The sequence below is a fragment of the Festucalex cinctus genome, chromosome 16 (genome assembly GCF_051991245.1).
Source record: "Festucalex cinctus isolate MCC-2025b chromosome 16, RoL_Fcin_1.0, whole genome shotgun sequence".
Taxonomy (NCBI): Eukaryota; Metazoa; Chordata; class Actinopteri; order Syngnathiformes; family Syngnathidae; genus Festucalex; species Festucalex cinctus.
The window spans coordinates 19,448,958-19,464,369 of NC_135426.1; the positions used below are offsets into that span (position 1 = coordinate 19,448,958).

The 15,412-nt window shown below is 47.7% G+C and overlaps 2 protein-coding genes across 5 annotated transcripts; both read right to left on the bottom strand.

Moving 5' to 3' along the window:
* Positions 1-510: 510 nt before the first annotated feature.
* LOC144003507 (kinesin-like protein KIF1C) lies at positions 511-11,896 on the bottom strand. Of its 3 annotated transcripts, XM_077499863.1 has the most exons (27): positions 11,367-11,555; positions 10,539-10,626; positions 10,309-10,424; positions 10,167-10,243; positions 10,012-10,090; positions 9,847-9,947; positions 9,155-9,220; positions 8,903-9,081; positions 8,683-8,794; positions 8,471-8,614; positions 8,297-8,375; positions 7,374-7,452; positions 7,151-7,299; positions 5,880-6,070; positions 5,730-5,809; positions 5,586-5,661; positions 5,212-5,291; positions 5,021-5,115; positions 3,885-3,968; positions 3,638-3,818; positions 3,491-3,563; positions 3,301-3,399; positions 3,075-3,236; positions 2,704-2,976; positions 2,458-2,571; positions 2,194-2,386; positions 511-1,907 (listed from the first exon to the last, which is right to left on the bottom strand). In XM_077499863.1, the coding sequence occupies exons 3-27, from the start codon at positions 10,412-10,414 to the stop codon at positions 1,213-1,215; spliced, it is 3,567 nt and encodes a 1,188-aa protein (XP_077355989.1). In that variant the 5' UTR covers positions 10,415-10,424; positions 10,539-10,626; positions 11,367-11,555; the 3' UTR covers positions 511-1,212. The 3 variants fall into 3 exon arrangements, with proteins under 3 accessions (XP_077355989.1, XP_077355990.1, XP_077355987.1); XM_077499864.1 differs by lacking the exons at positions 10,539-10,626; positions 11,367-11,555 and adding an exon at positions 11,583-11,896 and having other exon boundaries at positions 8,297-8,372; XM_077499861.1 differs by lacking the exons at positions 10,539-10,626; positions 11,367-11,555 and adding an exon at positions 11,583-11,895.
* An 829-nt stretch (positions 11,897-12,725) lies between these two features.
* LOC144003515 (CTD nuclear envelope phosphatase 1A) lies at positions 12,726-15,288 on the bottom strand. Of its 2 annotated transcripts, XM_077499881.1 has the most exons (9): positions 14,858-15,283; positions 14,653-14,795; positions 14,167-14,233; positions 13,968-14,086; positions 13,826-13,897; positions 13,643-13,759; positions 13,440-13,551; positions 13,283-13,367; positions 12,726-13,197 (listed from the first exon to the last, which is right to left on the bottom strand). In XM_077499881.1, the coding sequence occupies exons 2-9, from the start codon at positions 14,755-14,757 to the stop codon at positions 13,137-13,139; spliced, it is 738 nt and encodes a 245-aa protein (XP_077356007.1). In that variant the 5' UTR covers positions 14,758-14,795; positions 14,858-15,283; the 3' UTR covers positions 12,726-13,136. The 2 variants fall into 2 exon arrangements, with proteins under 2 accessions (XP_077356007.1, XP_077356008.1); XM_077499882.1 differs by having other exon boundaries at positions 14,653-15,288.
* Positions 15,289-15,412: the final 124 nt, after the last annotated feature.

The following is a 15,412-nucleotide window of genomic DNA, read 5'->3' on the forward strand; positions in this document are numbered from 1 at the left end:
CACTTTCACAATCCAGTAATCGGCCCGACTTTCTCAATTTCCCGCCGTCCATCTCAACGTACACAAAAACAGCATCAGCATCTTTGGTTTGACTGATTAGCAGGCGGCTAACCTGCTAACTTTGGAAGCCATTCTGTACATATCGCCGTTTGTCTTCATAATTGTACACAATGTTGTCGGTGTGTTCAAGCGCTTTCCCGATGCTACGCTAAGCTCCATCCCCGTAGCCTTAGCATGATAAGACTACTAGCATCCTGGGCTAAAAATTAAAATACAAGCTAACAGCAGTAAGCCGCAGGAGCTAAATGTGATCACATGACCACCATCAAGTCAATAAAACAGCTTACACGCACATGACCTGTTTCCATGGCAACAGTGTACGCACACGTACACACACACACACACACACACACACACACACACACACACCAGTAATCCCCCACATATTCGCGGCTCACCTTTTAAAAATTCACTTCATTTTTTTTTTTTTTTTTTTTTTAGGAAGGCCTCTTCCATTATTTGTGGTAGAATTCACCTATTTGCAGCTTTGAGACTTTGTACTCACTCTTTCTGGAACACTAATAGGGCACCAAAGCCCTGGATAATAACTGGCAGCTGCTCACACAGGAAGTGTGTTGCTGGATAACGTGTAAAGCAGTAATCGCTGTCAAGGAATTTTGTTGAAGTGACACATCGCAACTGCCAGAACTTTCATGTGTCGGGAAGTAACAAAAGTTTAGCACATGTTGTTCGCGGAATCGCTGTGGACTTGAACATAAAAATAATATATAAGTAATTGTCGCACCTAATATTTCGGCTGTGATTAATGTCAATAATTTAGTGCAACCTGAAATTTTAACTTGATGTCAACTAATTTCCTTTGGTGAGGAAAACCAGTCATTTCAAGTAGTCCAAAATTAAAATAATTAAGTTGGTTTTATTTAATGCAAATAATCCTTTCCCCTTACAAATTTTTAAGTGTGTGTGCATTTTTGCTCTTCTGAAATCAAATCTGCATGTATGTATTTAGTGTTTTTGGATCCTAGTTTGAGGTTTAAACTGTTAAACTAGTCAGTTCTAAACCTTTTCAGGGCGTGTCAATGGTCTTGCAGTTTTTCATGAATCGTAACAGGGCCGCTGGTCCCCACAGCCTGTGAATTGCGGGGGTTTACTGTATACAGCATGTAGGAGTAGCAAATCCAGGCGCAGAGTTCAGAGGTCAGATGGGGCTTGCTGGTTGTTGAGGTCCGGCTCGCTGAACTGTCGTCTCATGCGCGGCGGAGGGGTGGTGAAGCCCCACCCGGTCAGGGGCGGGCCCAGGAGGATTTGAGCGGGAGGGGGCGGGGCGGCGTGGTAGTTTGGGAATGGTGCATTGTGGGCATTGTAGTACGGATGATGGAGATGCTGATGATGAAGATGAGGAGGAGGGGCAGGATGGTGGTTGTAATGGAAGCCCGCGTCGCCTCCCCCCCGCTGTCCGCCCGGCCCGGGCGACGGCCCCCTCCTCTGTCTTGGTCTTCCTTGGTGAGCCCCGCCCCTTTGGTGGTGCTCGTTGCCGCTGTAGTTCCCATTACCGGGGGCGGAGCCATCGAATGAGTTTCGGCGGTAGCGCTGCTGCTGCTGGTTGCCGTGGTTTCGCTGTTGCCAGGCGCGTTGTGGGCTGGGGCTGCGAATGCGCGGGGGCGGGGCCTGGAACGTGGAGGCCGGGGTCCCCTCATCCCCTCCTCCCTCAGCTCCTCCCCTCCCCTCGCCCGGGAGCACCCCCTCCCCCAGACCCAGCGCCTGCAGGGCGGCGCTGGCCGGTCCCCAGGAGAAGCGGTGAGCCGGGTTGCTCTTGAAGGGGAACTTGAGCTTGCAGTCCTGGGGTGGGATGAAGCGGCCCGTCCCGGGGAGGTGCACGGTTTGACCTGCAAGGGGTGATCGGTGAGTCAAAGAACAAACAAAAAAGGTTTTCGAAGCAAACTATTGGTGCCAACGAATGGTAAAGGGGTTGACTATGGCTGAGTTGGACTGTAAACAACCGCCATATTGGATGTGGCACATGTACCCCGTAATAGTATGTATATAGGTCACGTATGAGATTTTTGGCTCAGGAGTACCGATGTTTACGTTGGACCAATTCTGATCAATCGTTTCGTTAGTCAGTGACAGAACATTTTAAGTAACGTAAGCAGCACATGAACAAGTTCTCACCGGGTTCGCCTTGGTTGAGACCTCGCAGCTTCTTGCTGATGTTCTGCTGCTGCAGGTTGACAATCCTCTGCTGTTCCTGCTTCAGCCAGCGGAGGCGCCCTCTCCTGAACGCCGGGTCCTCCTCCATGAGACGCTGCACTCTGTCCTCCTTCTCGGGAGCCCCGCCCCCTTCTTCGCTGTTCACCAGCTCGCTCTGCCAGAGGCGAAGAAGGTCGGCGTTGAGCGGAGCGGGTTGAGCGCCACCGAAAGAGGCCGGCGTGTTACCTGGTCAGGCGTGCCGCCCTCCACCTTGACAGGGATGACGCTCTCCATCTTAATCATTCGGTCACGCAGCGATTTGATCTCCTCGTCCTTCATGTTGTTCTGCAGCTTCACTTCCTGTAAGCGCCATCATGTGACATCACGTTGTGAGTTTGCATGACCAAAAAACATCAAATATTTCTGTATGAGTTTTCAATTTGTAACTGTCTTTGCCACATCCAATATGGCGGACACACTGACATATCGCACCTCCAAAATGTCCGTTAGCTTGTCGATGTGAGCCTTCAGGTCGTAGGCCGTTCCCCCTTCGCCGGCCTCTCCTCCTCCACCTCCTCCCTCCTCCGAAGGGGGGCTCCGCTCCTCCCCGATGCCCACCGTGTCGCACACGTCCTGCGCCACCGCCTTCCAGCTGTCCTTCTCGCTGGCATCCTTCTTGGCGTACATGCGGCATAGCTCCTTCATCTTGACAATGGCCAGCGCCTCGATCTCCTGGCGGGAGTGGCGGAAGTCGCCCAGCGCCACCTGAGGAGAAGCCAAGGAACCTGGTTCAACTTCGCTCCTCCCGAACATAAGTCAAGATGGAAATACTTCTATGACTTGTGCGAGTGAGTGAGAACGACCTCGTAGCAGATCTCTTTGACAGCCTGCAAGCGAAGATCCTCCATCGTGACGCGCTTCGGGTCTTTGCTGATCCGCCTCCTCTGAGGAATCTGATAGACTCTTTGTGGCTCCCTCCTCTTACCGCTGCTCGGAAGGCCGCAACGCTTCACGATGGACTGCACCTGACACGCGCGCACACGCAGTCAATCAAAGAGGTGACGGACAGGTGACACAAACGTCTGGTACCTTGTTGGCAGGAAGTTTCTCTCTGAGGGAGGAGATAAGTCTCCAGCTTTCCTCGCAGGAGCGTTTGTCGGAATCATCTCCACTGTCGCTATCCGCATACTTATACACACACACACATGCAGAGGGTAAGAGGTCAAGTGTGTGGTCATGATGATGATGATGATGATGATGAAGAAAGAGTGGAACACACCAGCCGCTGTTGCTCCAATAGCAGGTCGGCCTCCTCCTTTTCCTTGCGGTACTGCGTCTCCATGTCCTGAAGCCTGCAACGATTCAATCAGCTGTCAATCAAAGCCACAATCGCAGCACGGGGTCAAAAGGTCAGAGGCAGGCGTACCGCTTCTCCATGTCCAGTTTGATGTCAATGCCTTGTTTCTCCAGGAGCTCCCTCTGAGCGTACGTCCAGTCCTCCGGCTCCCCCTGCTGCTCGGCCGTGACGCTGCGCTCACGCTCCAGCCGCGCCTGCTCCGGGTGGTTGAAGCGGAACACGTGGTTCTTGCCCATCACGATGCGGTTCCCTGGGCGAGGAAAGACGTCAGCTGGGCCGCGGCGTTCCCCGCCGTCCCGATGTGTGGCGAGCTCACCTTGCTTGAGGACAGCCGCCTCTGTGATCTGCTTCCCGTTGACGTAAGTCTCTGCCCCCACAAGCGGCTCCAGAGTGACCACCACTGCAAAGAGGGATACCGCTAGGCTTGCAACATTCCAGCAATTTTCAAAATTTAACAAAAGAATTGACAAAATTGAAGATTGGCCCTTAACTCATTCACTCCCAGCCATTTTCACTGAAGCAATCCGCTTCACTCCTGCCTGTTTTCCTGGATTTTGCAGGGCCCACAGAATATTGTGTTCTAATGCTATAAAAGCATGGAACTTACCTAAAGAAAGATTTAAGTCTCTTCATTCATCAGGAAAAAATATATATTTCTATCTGTTTCAGTTTTGCAGCAATTAGCATTAGAATAGAGTTAAGTTTAATCAGTTTTCACAAATCTATTTAAAATTGTAAGTAATTTAGCTTTTTTTCTACATGGCCCTGATTGATCTCCTTTGCTCTGCTGCCACTTGCTGGCCGTTTGTATAATAACTACCATTTCTTCAACCGTTCTTTGTAGTTGAGAGGCTGCATCAAAGCCTTCTGTAAGCTCTAGCATAAAAACAAACAAAAAACATAAACGTATAAATAAGTCTTTGGGACACTTAAAACATTTAAAATAGAATGTATTTATACGTTTTTGGTAGAAAATGATTTAATAGGGAAATTGAATGGAAAATTGCCATTTTGGAAAATAGTAAACGCCTGCCATTTGCCGGACATACGGACCGAGCCCTGCCCGAATGGCACGGGCACAAGATGGTGCCAAACCAACATTTTTATATTTGACATGGTTTTGGCTTGAGCACATATCATAAACTTGGCCAGTTTTTCAACAAATAACAAAAGGTAGGTTTAAAAAAACAAAAACAATCAACGAATATGCAAATTTGCAAACGGGATTCATTGCTCTTACAAAATTCTCCAACTTTTTCATTGAACAGAAACGTTCTGTAACTGGCTGGACATTTGACACCCGTTGCAACCATTAGACACAACAACACGCCACAAACTCAACTAAGATACAATACCTGACACACTTCCTGGCAGCTTTTAGACACAAATAGACACACAAGAGAGAGAAAGTCACACAAACACACCCACACACAATGTTGTGCTCAGGCTCACCTTCGCCTTGCTCGTTGGTCTCACTCACAAACACACAGTGGATCTCCTTGATGAAGTGACCAGACAGCTTGATGTCCACGTCCTGCTGTCCCACCCTGACATGCACACACAGACACACTTTTAAAAACAAAACAAAAAAACGTCTCCTCTTCTTTTAGGTGTCCACAACCACAAGGAGAAGAAGGTCCAACCTGGTGAATCCTTCCTTGATGTAGTACAGGAGGCACTCGGACATGAGAGGGTCCTCGTTCAGGTTGACCAGGTGAGGAGTCTAAAGACAGACGCACACACTGTGAACCTTTCAAAATAAAAGCCCGGGTTATGTGGCGTCTAATGGCGGTGAAAGGGATGAAAAAGATCAAGGTAGTTTCCCAATCTTTTTTTTAATATCAAAATTTAGATCAATTTAAGAGAGAGTTTGCAGTGTTTTTGAAGAATTTTGAAATTTTGAAAAATCCCCATTGAACTAAAATTTCCCTTAGTGCACTTGATATCTCTCAGTGCACACCCACACGGTTGGGAATCTGCTGCAGTTAGTGTGTACGGATGCTGGATAGGCACTCACCCCTTTAGGAGAAAAGACACCAAGAGTCCCGCCATCTTCTTTAATGGACACGCCCATCTCGGCCAAGAGCGACTCCCTGCGACGCACGTACACGTTTACGAAGCGAAGGAAAAGTTGGGAGTCTTTCCAACGAGCTCGACTCACCTCTCCAAACGAATGGATTCCGTCTTCCTTAACTTCTCCTCCCAAGTCTCGTTGAGCTCTGCCATGATCTTCTCGGTCTCCTGAAACACGCACGCACATGAGCCAGTCTGTGCGTATGCTTCTTCTGTGACATCATCATCGTCATCATACCAGCAGTCTCTCAGCCGCCTCCTCTTTACTGATGGTCTCCGTGGCAACCTCCACCTCCCCAGCAGGAAGATGATTGACATCCGCTGACTCAAACACACCTGAAGAGGCGGAGTCTTTCGGATCGGCCGTCCCATTAGCTGTGATCGTCAGTGGTGAGGACACGCCCCCAGAGGAGGAGCCAATGTTGTTTGCTAGAGAGTTGGGGGAGGGAGTTCAACATTACTTTTGGAATGTCAAGGCTGACGGGCATGCACACGTCTGTAAACATCCCACGTGCACACACGTGTACATGTAGAACATGGTTGAAACTTACAGCCTGGGGCCAGATCCGGTTTGACACATGTTTTTGTGGCCTACAAAATCAAATAGTGTCTCTAGGTTTTTTGAGAAATGGCAGAAAATCGCAATTATTCCTCACTTTTGTAGCCATTACAAGCATTTTGCCATCAAATTCCTTGACATAAATTGAACAATAGTTGTATACTTAAAATATTTGCTTGTCACCATTCTCTATGATTTCTTATTTAATATTTGTCTTTAAATAATACACAATTGTACCTTCTCATATGAGTACCACACCTGAATTATTTTTTGCTTTGAAAATGGTTTTGATATACAGCAGTTGTAAATTGAAAACTGAACAAATCACGGGTGTCAAAAGTCCGACCTAGGGGCCATTAGTGGCCCACTGCACGTTCTCATTTGGACCGCCACAAATCTAATAATGAATTAAAAACATGGCACCTATCAGAAAGTTACAAGAAAAAAAATAAATGTTAAACAGTATCACAGTATATCAGTATAACAGTGGCTGTTTTTACTTTTAAAAATGAAAAACAAAAACTAAAATAAGTACGTTTTGAATGTTACAGATAACTTTATGCCTTGCCACAAATAAAAAAAATAATCCCCCCTCCCCCATTCAAAACATTCAACTGTTAGCATAGGTTAACCTTCAATATTGACTTGCTTTTAGCAATTTCCTAAACCTCTTCGCTTCCATTTTTTTCCTGTCTGTGGCCCTATTTTGGATATCCGTCAATTGAACACCTACGTACCACTATACAGCATATACAGAATAATAACAACAAAAAGTCTAACCACGATGTGGCCCACAAGGAAGTAAGATTTTGACACAGTCAATGTTGAACAATATAACACACGCGCACAGCGTGACGTGGAGACATTGAAGCAGTGTAGCTGAGCCGTGTGGAATGCGGTGATCACGGCCGATGGAATGCGGCGAGCACAGATGATGGAATGTGGCATACCCTGGTTGTGGATGAGCTCGTGCAGGCCCTGAGCGAACAGGAGGCTCCGGAGTCGTTCCACTTCCCCTTTCAGCTCCCGGATCAGTTTGGCGTTGGGGTCTTCGTTGATGATGGCGTTACAGCGGATTTGCTTGGCTCGGTCGGCGTACCTGCAGCGGCGGTGCGAGCGCGGTCGAGGTCAGATAGGATCAAGTCCAAGTGAGGATGCGCGACAAGCTCTCACCTCAAAGTGCTGAGCGTTTCTTCATAGTTGATGTCAGCAGGACTAAGAGCGGCGATCATGGCCGTGCGAGAGTTTCCGCCTGAAACCATACATGGAATTGTCACGTGATAAATTCATAGAGAAAATACATGATTTTTCATTACAGTGTTCCCTCGCTATAATGCGGGTCACTTTTCACGGTCTCGCTGTATTGCGGATTTTTTTTTGTGCAACTCTACATGTATTTTTTACAGTAATATACTTATATACAATTTATGAAGGTTTGAACATTGTGAATGTTTAAACGAGAAATATGAGGAAAAGTAAATGCTTCGATGATAAGTGTATAAACTGTGTGGTGAGGGGTTTTAGAGCCTTGTTAACATAAAAGTGAAAAAAAAAATGTAAAACTAAGAAATATGGCTGCATCTTTTAGTTACTGATACAGTAATTTCATAATTCATAAAACTGAGTTAAAATCAAAAAGATGTACTGTACTGTAAAAATGTGTGATATTGATTGTGTTGAGGTCATTTTTCTGCCACTAGATGGCATAATTGCGTTGATAATACATTGGTGACATCTCAGTGCATTTTTCTTTTCATATTAAGAGCCATCTAATCTTTAACATGAAGTAACTTGTGAAATGCTGCACATTTTTAAAATTGTAAAATACCATTTGACCCCAGTCTCCACAAATATTTGCATTATTATTAAATTTCTTACTGCTAAATTTTGGTGTTGCAACTGTCAATCACACATTTTTTAAAAATTGTGGTGTTAAAAGAACTTTAAATTAACTCAAAATTAGTGCAATAATTTTAACATATATTTTATCTGACACTAAAATTGTAATAACAAAAATAGGACATGTTTTTTTTTCTGTTAGATGAGAAAACAAATGAGAAAATAATGATTTTCCCACTTGAGCTGGGGTTGCTCACCGAGATTCTCCTTGAGGAGCCACGTCAGCACCGAGTCTCTGTAGGGAATAAAATCACTCTTCTTCTTCTTGCTGCTCTGCTGCACCACCAACAGTGATGACAAGATGAACAATATGAGGAAAATGAAGGGGAGGAACTAAAAAAAAAAAAGAAAAAAAAAGTTGGCGATCATACCATGTCGGCCAGAGCAGAGATGACTTTTCCCAATGTGGTGAGAGACTTATTGATGTTGGCTCCTTCTTTGAGTCGGGTGCCCTTTGCCCCTGAGGAGTCGGCGCGTTCACTCCCCGCCAGGTCCACTAGGCTGATCTTGCTGACCTGAGGAGACGCACAGGCTCACGTCAAGTGTGCGTGTGGCGCAACCAAGTCATACAACGCGCCCTCACCTTTTCCGTGTCCAGCTGGGTCATGAGATCTCGGCGCCGCTGGCTGAAGACGATGGTGAAGACGGCGTGCGAGCGCGACGACGTCTCGTTCATGTTGGTGGCCGCCACTGTCCTGTCGGTCCCGTCGGATACAAACACTCAATCACAAGCCTTGAGAAAGATGGCCCGCTGTTCGCATTATGTACGATTCCAATACGGGACCCGCGAACACGCGACTAACCGGGCTTTGTTCCCGGCATCCATCAGGTCCCGAATGTCAGGGAACCCCGTCACAGCCAGTTTGGACAAATCCTCCACGTACGGTCCCAGGATGGGGTGCTCCCTCACCCGCAAGGTCCCCTGAGACTTTGGGTTCAACAGGTCCCGGACGCGCTCGCAGTAGATCTCCATGTAGGACACCTGCGGCGGGATCACTGTCATCCGGGCGTGTGCTTCCGACGGAAACGTGCGGGAAGATTGGGGAGGGGGTTACCTCCACCGAATAGGTCAGTTCGGGATCCGCGTTGGTCCCGGTCCGCTGGAACAAGTCCTCGCACAGCTGAACACAAATGCGCACACATCAGCAATTCTGGCAAGCAGATTTACACTTTAGTCTGTACTTACAATTTGCCCAAAAATATCTTTACAATAGCCTTTTTTATTTGACCATTTCAGTCCAGTCATTTTAATTAGTAGATTAAAGTCAGGGGTCTTCCGTTTTCACTCTGGAACTTTATAAACTTTAGAAATACAGGATGTATAGCCACCAATGCCTTCTCAGTTGACACCTCTGGGCTTCTGTTAATGTGTGGTGGTGATTTTTTCCTAAATCCCCACACCCCCAGCCTGTATTTTGTCATTTTGTGGTTGTTTTGTTGTTGTTAAACTTGTGCATGCGGTGGCATTATGGGAAAAATTATACTTTTTAGCCTTTAGCCCACAAGTACATGTAATGTTATGAGGACATCTTAAAAATGTTCACGTTCATCTTCCTCTTTTTCTAATCAGTTAATTACATGCATAATTTAAAATGGGAAAAAAAATGACCCAGTTTGACATGAAGACATATTCTGAATGTCATGCGCATACATTTATTAAATACTTTACATTAATGCATGTGTCAATTACACAATATTATATTAGATAATTGGTCAGAAATTATGGGGAGGTCACGTGCTGACCAACCTGCGGAATGATGCCTTCCTGCCCCGCCTCCTGCTTGCCCATCATGGTGTAGCTCTTCCCCGCCCCAGTCTGGCCGTACGCAAAAATGCACACGTTGTAACCTGTGCCAAACAAAATGATGAGTTTTTCCGTTTTGCGGTGACGTCATCGTGGCCAACGGGTCACCTTCAAAGGCGTGCAGCAGCATCTCCTCGCCAATGTCCTGATACACCTGACGTTGGCTCGCAAAGGTCGGCTCGTCGGCCTGAGCACAGATGCATGTAGTTGATATAGTGTGTGCTTGCGTTTGTGTGTCTACACGTGTATGTTGGTGGCATTACCGTGGTGTGCGACCAGTAGGAGTGGTCAAAAGTGAAGTTCTTGGCCGCATCTTTGGGCTGTTTGGGGTTGACGATGCCTGAGAAGGCACCACAAGGTGAGTGTGGGCGCCCGCACGAGTGTGCGCGTGTGCGTGCGTCTTACAAGTGGTGTTGCCCTGCATCTGGATGACACACTTGGCGTTGCGCCCCGTCTCCCTGGCGTTGAACGGGCGGACGCGCACCGCCACCTTGACCGAAGCACCCGCCATCTCAGCTCACCTTTGGGCAGTCAATCAAAGAGCCAAAGGTTAAAGGTCGTCCTGGACATGGATTTCTTGGAGTGTCGCTTCTTCCTCTTTCCCCATCCCCCCTCGCCGCCTCGGTGATTGCTACCTTGGCGCCTGGTCGACGTGGCGCTTCCCACGCCCTGGCCTCGGGCCCCCGGAGTCACCTGGTGACATTCTTGCGCGTGCGTTTGTGTCTGTATCGATCAGTGAGGTACAAGTCACGAAGATCAGCCCAGTCACAACAACATGCGGCTAAAAATACACTCGCGCACGCACACATGTGCACACACACATTGCTGGCATGCCGACCGAGCGCCACTTTAGCCACACACGCTAACTTTAGCAACAACTCGAGCGCAGCGGCCACCCGCCGGGATGAAACGGCTTCAGTGTTGTGGGAAGAGAATTTGCTACGCTGTTGAACAGCGTCCAGCGGTTGCCACGGCAACGCTATCCGAGGGTCAATATCATTGATCTTCTCCACTCAGACTCATACCACATCTCGGGTCCATCAAGATATCCATCAGTCCACACAGGAAGGCCAAAGCCCAACTTCCAACCTGGAACCTTAGAACCGCCATGCTGATTGATTAGAAACTACAGACGAACACAATGTGTTCCCATTTTGGAAATATTCCAACCCTTATTGGAGTCTCATGTCAGCTGGAGATGCTGACTTTGGGTGAGAGGGCAGCATAAACTCTAGCCTGGTTGGTAGCAGGGAACATATAAACAAACAAGCGTTCACATTCGCCAATAGACAATTTCAGGACTTCTCATGTTTTGGGAATGTAAGAGGAAGTCGGTAACTCCACGCACAAAAGCCCAAGTCAAGATTCGAACCCACGACCTCTAAAAGTACAAGCTATTGTACAGAATTATTATGTTATGTAACAGAATCACCGTATGTGACGTCATCAACTTTCAATTCTACCTGACTTCGTAGTGTGTGTGTGCGACTGTGCGTGTGAGTGGAAGTGTCGCGAATCTCGCGATCGCCTCACGCGACCACCATGTCCGGAAGCCGCCGCGCGCCGCTTCCGCTCCCGGCCTGTCGGTACCGGGACACAACGTCACAAAGTTGGCGACGAGCGCTCCCGTCACACTCGGACACGCGGGACGAAAAGAAAAAGTGATACGGAGGACTTACGGTGTGACGGAGATGACGTCACCGTCCTCTGGAAAAGTTGTTGGCCGGCCGAAGGGGACTGGAAACCCGGCGGCGGCGGCGGCGGCGGCGACTCTGGGCGGAAGCGACCCTCGGCGCTCCGCCGCTGTTCCGCGCGTCGTCGCCGCGGTAAACTGCGGCCAAGGTGGACTTTGGAGAGGGGAAAATGGAGTTGGAACAACAGGAAGGAGACGGGGGAGGGGGGGAGCCTGGCCGGTGGCGTGGCCGCGCGGCGGGTGCGTGCCTGAGCTGGCGGGCGCGTTCACGACGCATTGCCTCGAGACCCGCATGGGCCCGCCCCATCTCGAGTTACTGCCAGAACCGGAATGGTTGGCTTTTATTCTGAAACGCTGCATCACTTTTGGAAGGAATTTTCTGGGTACCATCCTGCGAGACTTGCACTTTTCTTGCTAAATTGAGCAACTTTTCAGAGTACCCCTGCAAATTCACTCCCACCAGCAACAAATTTAGCTGCTCTTAAATTGCTTAGTATTTTTGTTTGAAAACGTTTAGCAACTTTGAAAAACTGACTCAATATTTTGTACTTTTGGTGAGATTTTGCTAATGTAAAACAGTATGTGACTTGGGTTAATAAATGTGGGAAAATATGAAGTTTTTGTTGTGTAACTTTGTTCAGCTTTCTGACTTCTTGTTTCACTGGTATGACATGTTACACTGAGAACGTCACCGTCAGTAAAGTGAAAGCAAACTTTGGACAAGCTCCCCCGGAACACAGGGAAGCTCCATCATAAGTTCCTGCGGTGTGAAAGCCCCTATAGAAAGCTTTCTGATGGGGACCGTTCCATTTCCAAGAAGATACTTGATGCTCAATTATAACAACAAAAAATTATCAGTGCTTCTCACTGATACTGACAGTTTTTTTTTTTTTTTTTTTTTTTAATTAGTAAGACAGAGCCAATAAAGAAGCGGCTTCAGAGCCTGGGCATGTTCAGAAGGCATTTTGAAAGGCTCTCAGATCCATACAGTAAAGGGAGGACTGTCAAACTAATACAAGAAAAACAGAAGGGGAAGGGCACAAATCAAGTGCAACTGCAATTCCATGAGCTGAGTGAAATGTTATTTCATGGTGACAGATATGGAAAAGGCGGCACAGCAGTCCATACAATGGGTACAAGCCATATGTTTTAATCTTGTGATTTTCAGTCTTGTTTATATAAAAACCCTGAAAAAAAAAAATATCCAAGGATGAGATGTGTCTTGCAAGCAAAAAAAAAAAAGAATCCTTTTAAAAAGACCGCGTCCAAAAGCATACTTGATTGGTGAATTATGAAAATGTGACAATATTGTTGACTTTACGAATCCTCTTCATTTCATCATCAGCGAGGGAAAAGTTTAGAAAGGCGTCAGAGATGATCCATTTCCTTGCTTTGTTGGTGTCGGGGCGGGGGCTCAAATATAGAACTAAAATTGCGGTGTGGCTAAAAACCTGGCACCCAAAGTGTTCATCTTAACCCCCCCCTCCGACGAGGGGGCGCCAGCGGGTCATCTTTTGACCGAATCTCCCCATTCGGCCAATCACCAGAGCCGATGCTGGTGGAGATTTCGACTGAGGACGGAGCGGACATCGGCGGTGAACCTAAAACAGACAACATTGTTGGGATGATGATAACTGGAGGATAGGACTTTTTTGTATAAAAAAAAAAAAAAAAGTAAACATTTACCTTAACGCATCCAGCATAGGCAGCAAGTTAAGAAGTGCTGTGTCACTGGGGTCACTGAACCAGGACTTGATGGGTATTGCATTGTCTGGAGAGCAGAGCGATTGGCTTACTTTTGCACTTCGGTTTCACATCGGAGGACCGGGATCGTTTTCGTTACCTGGATGGCTTCGATAAGCACCGGGCGAATTGTCGAGGATGACAATACTGGATAGGTCGTCGTGTACGACCGACAAATCTTTAATATAACTACCTAGATCCAATGTACAATGCTGAGAGAAGAGACAAGAGATCACGTGCTTTGTTTTTATCCAACACAGTGTGAAGTTATTATTATTGTGAAGCGCTCTGTGTCCTTCCTACCTGTCGGTAGTATCTGCGTCTGAGGATGTTCCTATTGTTGTCCAGCTTGTCGGCCACTGCTGAGCCGTAGATCTCCATGCTGGCTGTAAACACCACCAGCTCGTACCACTGGCTCACCTGTGTGCAACACGTTCCATTACGTCCACACTGACACACGCACACATCACGAGCTACGCCACGTACCACTTCTAAAAAGAAGTCCACATGCGGCCTTTTATGTACGAAGAATCGCACCGGGTGCTTGTCAATGACGACCTGCGCGGAAAGGCAAAACCAAAGTCAGACGCGCCGAGGGCAAAAAACGGACCAACTGTAACACTCTTACTTTGAGGATGAAGTCGGGCGGCGTTCCCGGCCTCACTGTGGGTCTCAGGACCCCGTCGTGGTGAGAGTGGATCAGGGTCTCGTCGAGGTCCAGTACCAGAATCTTCCTCTTGACTCCATCTGGAGCGGAAGACGACGAGAGGTCGCCGTTACGCTTACGGACGCGTGCTAGCCGGCCTGTTAGCGGAACGTGTACTCACTCAGTCTGTTTCTGGAGATCGGCGACAGAGGCAACGTGTCGTATCGCACAGTCTGGTACTGGATGATCTGCAGAGCAAAAAAAAAAAATCACCGTCATTGGCATAATATAGAAGTCAGAGAAAAGAAAGTGTGAACCAATCTGTTGCCATTCATGCAACAGAATTAAGTTATAATCCCATGCAAAGGGAGTACTTATTTTAGGAGAATGTGGTCTAGACTTTTTACAACAATGCTTCAGGCGAATAACTTCATAATATGAGAAATACACCGTAGACATCTTAAACACCAAGTTTTAGCAAAATAGTTGAGTTCAGTATATACAGTGCACTCAAGCTAGGAGACAGCCTATCTCGCCTGTATGCATGAGCTGCTGAAGAGGCCAAATGTCTTGAAGACAACCAGAAGAGTCCAGTTGGAATTAAATGACAGTATTGACAGACATGTCTCTGTCGTTCAGGTGTGCCTCACCAGCGTGCACGTCTTACCGTTCGCAGGTGCTTCCTGAGGATGTACATGAAGAAGCCCCATATTCTGGACGTGACGCCGAGGAAGGTGCGGATGCCGAGTAAACACTGGCGGGTCTTCAGCATGTTGACGGGCCACGACAAGTCAGCAGTCGGCGGAAGAACTGCGGGTGACAGTCGGCATTAGCCGCCAATGGAGCGATTTCCTGGCAAACGGAGTGAGTACCTCGATCTGCACGCTTGTTGCACGATGAGCATTAAATGGAGCAGATTGGCATAGTAGGCGAACGCGATCGCGCTCAGAAGGGCTGTTGCTGTTTTGGACCTCGTTGAGCTAAGCGGCGTTAGCTCCCGCTAGCTCGCTCGACAGGGTGACCACCTTGAACCCGGCTCCAAAATAAGCCGATCGGCCGCCAGACGCTTCGTATTCAAACGCTAGCTCGGTTTGGCTGCGTTGTGAGCGGCGTCCGATGTTGTTCTTGAAACAGAAAAACTCCCACAGAGTTCAACTTGTGGGGGGTAAAATCAGTTTGTAGTCCACTGGAAATCCGGAATGAAACTGAGAGCCGCCATTGGCGACGTGACGTCACTTCCGGAAGGGAATCTCGAGGTCGCGCGCAGCACGTCCACGTGGAAGGAAAATAAACAGACGTGGATGGCGATGCGTCCACATCATTCATTCGTTCCAACAATAAAATTCTACCCAGCCAGTTATTTCACAAAAACGAAATAATGCACTGTAATAATACTGTACATCCATTTACTCACCAACTTCAATTTG

Excerpts from the sequence above, each read along its gene's own strand:
- LOC144003507 (XM_077499861.1), bottom strand. The coding sequence starts at position 10,414 with ATGGCGGGTGCTTCGGTCAAGGTGGCGGTGCGCGTCCGCCCGTTCAAC. Across the intron at positions 8,795-8,902 it reads GATGCCGGGAACAAAGCCCG|GACAGTGGCGGCCACCAACA; the intron begins GTTAGTCGCGTG and ends CGGGACCGACAG. Across the intron at positions 8,376-8,470 it reads TCTCTGCTCTGGCCGACATG|CAGAGCAGCAAGAAGAAGAA; the intron begins GTATGATCGCCA and ends TTGGTGGTGCAG.
- LOC144003515 (XM_077499882.1), bottom strand. The coding sequence starts at position 14,757 with ATGCTGAAGACCCGCCAGTGTTTACTCGGCATCCGCACCTTCCTCGGC. Across the intron at positions 14,234-14,652 it reads TCAGGAAGCACCTGCGAACG|ATCATCCAGTACCAGACTGT; the intron begins GTAAGACGTGCA and ends TTTGCTCTGCAG. Across the intron at positions 13,198-13,282 it reads CCTATGCTGGATGCGTTAAG|GTTCACCGCCGATGTCCGCT; the intron begins GTAAATGTTTAC and ends TGTCTGTTTTAG.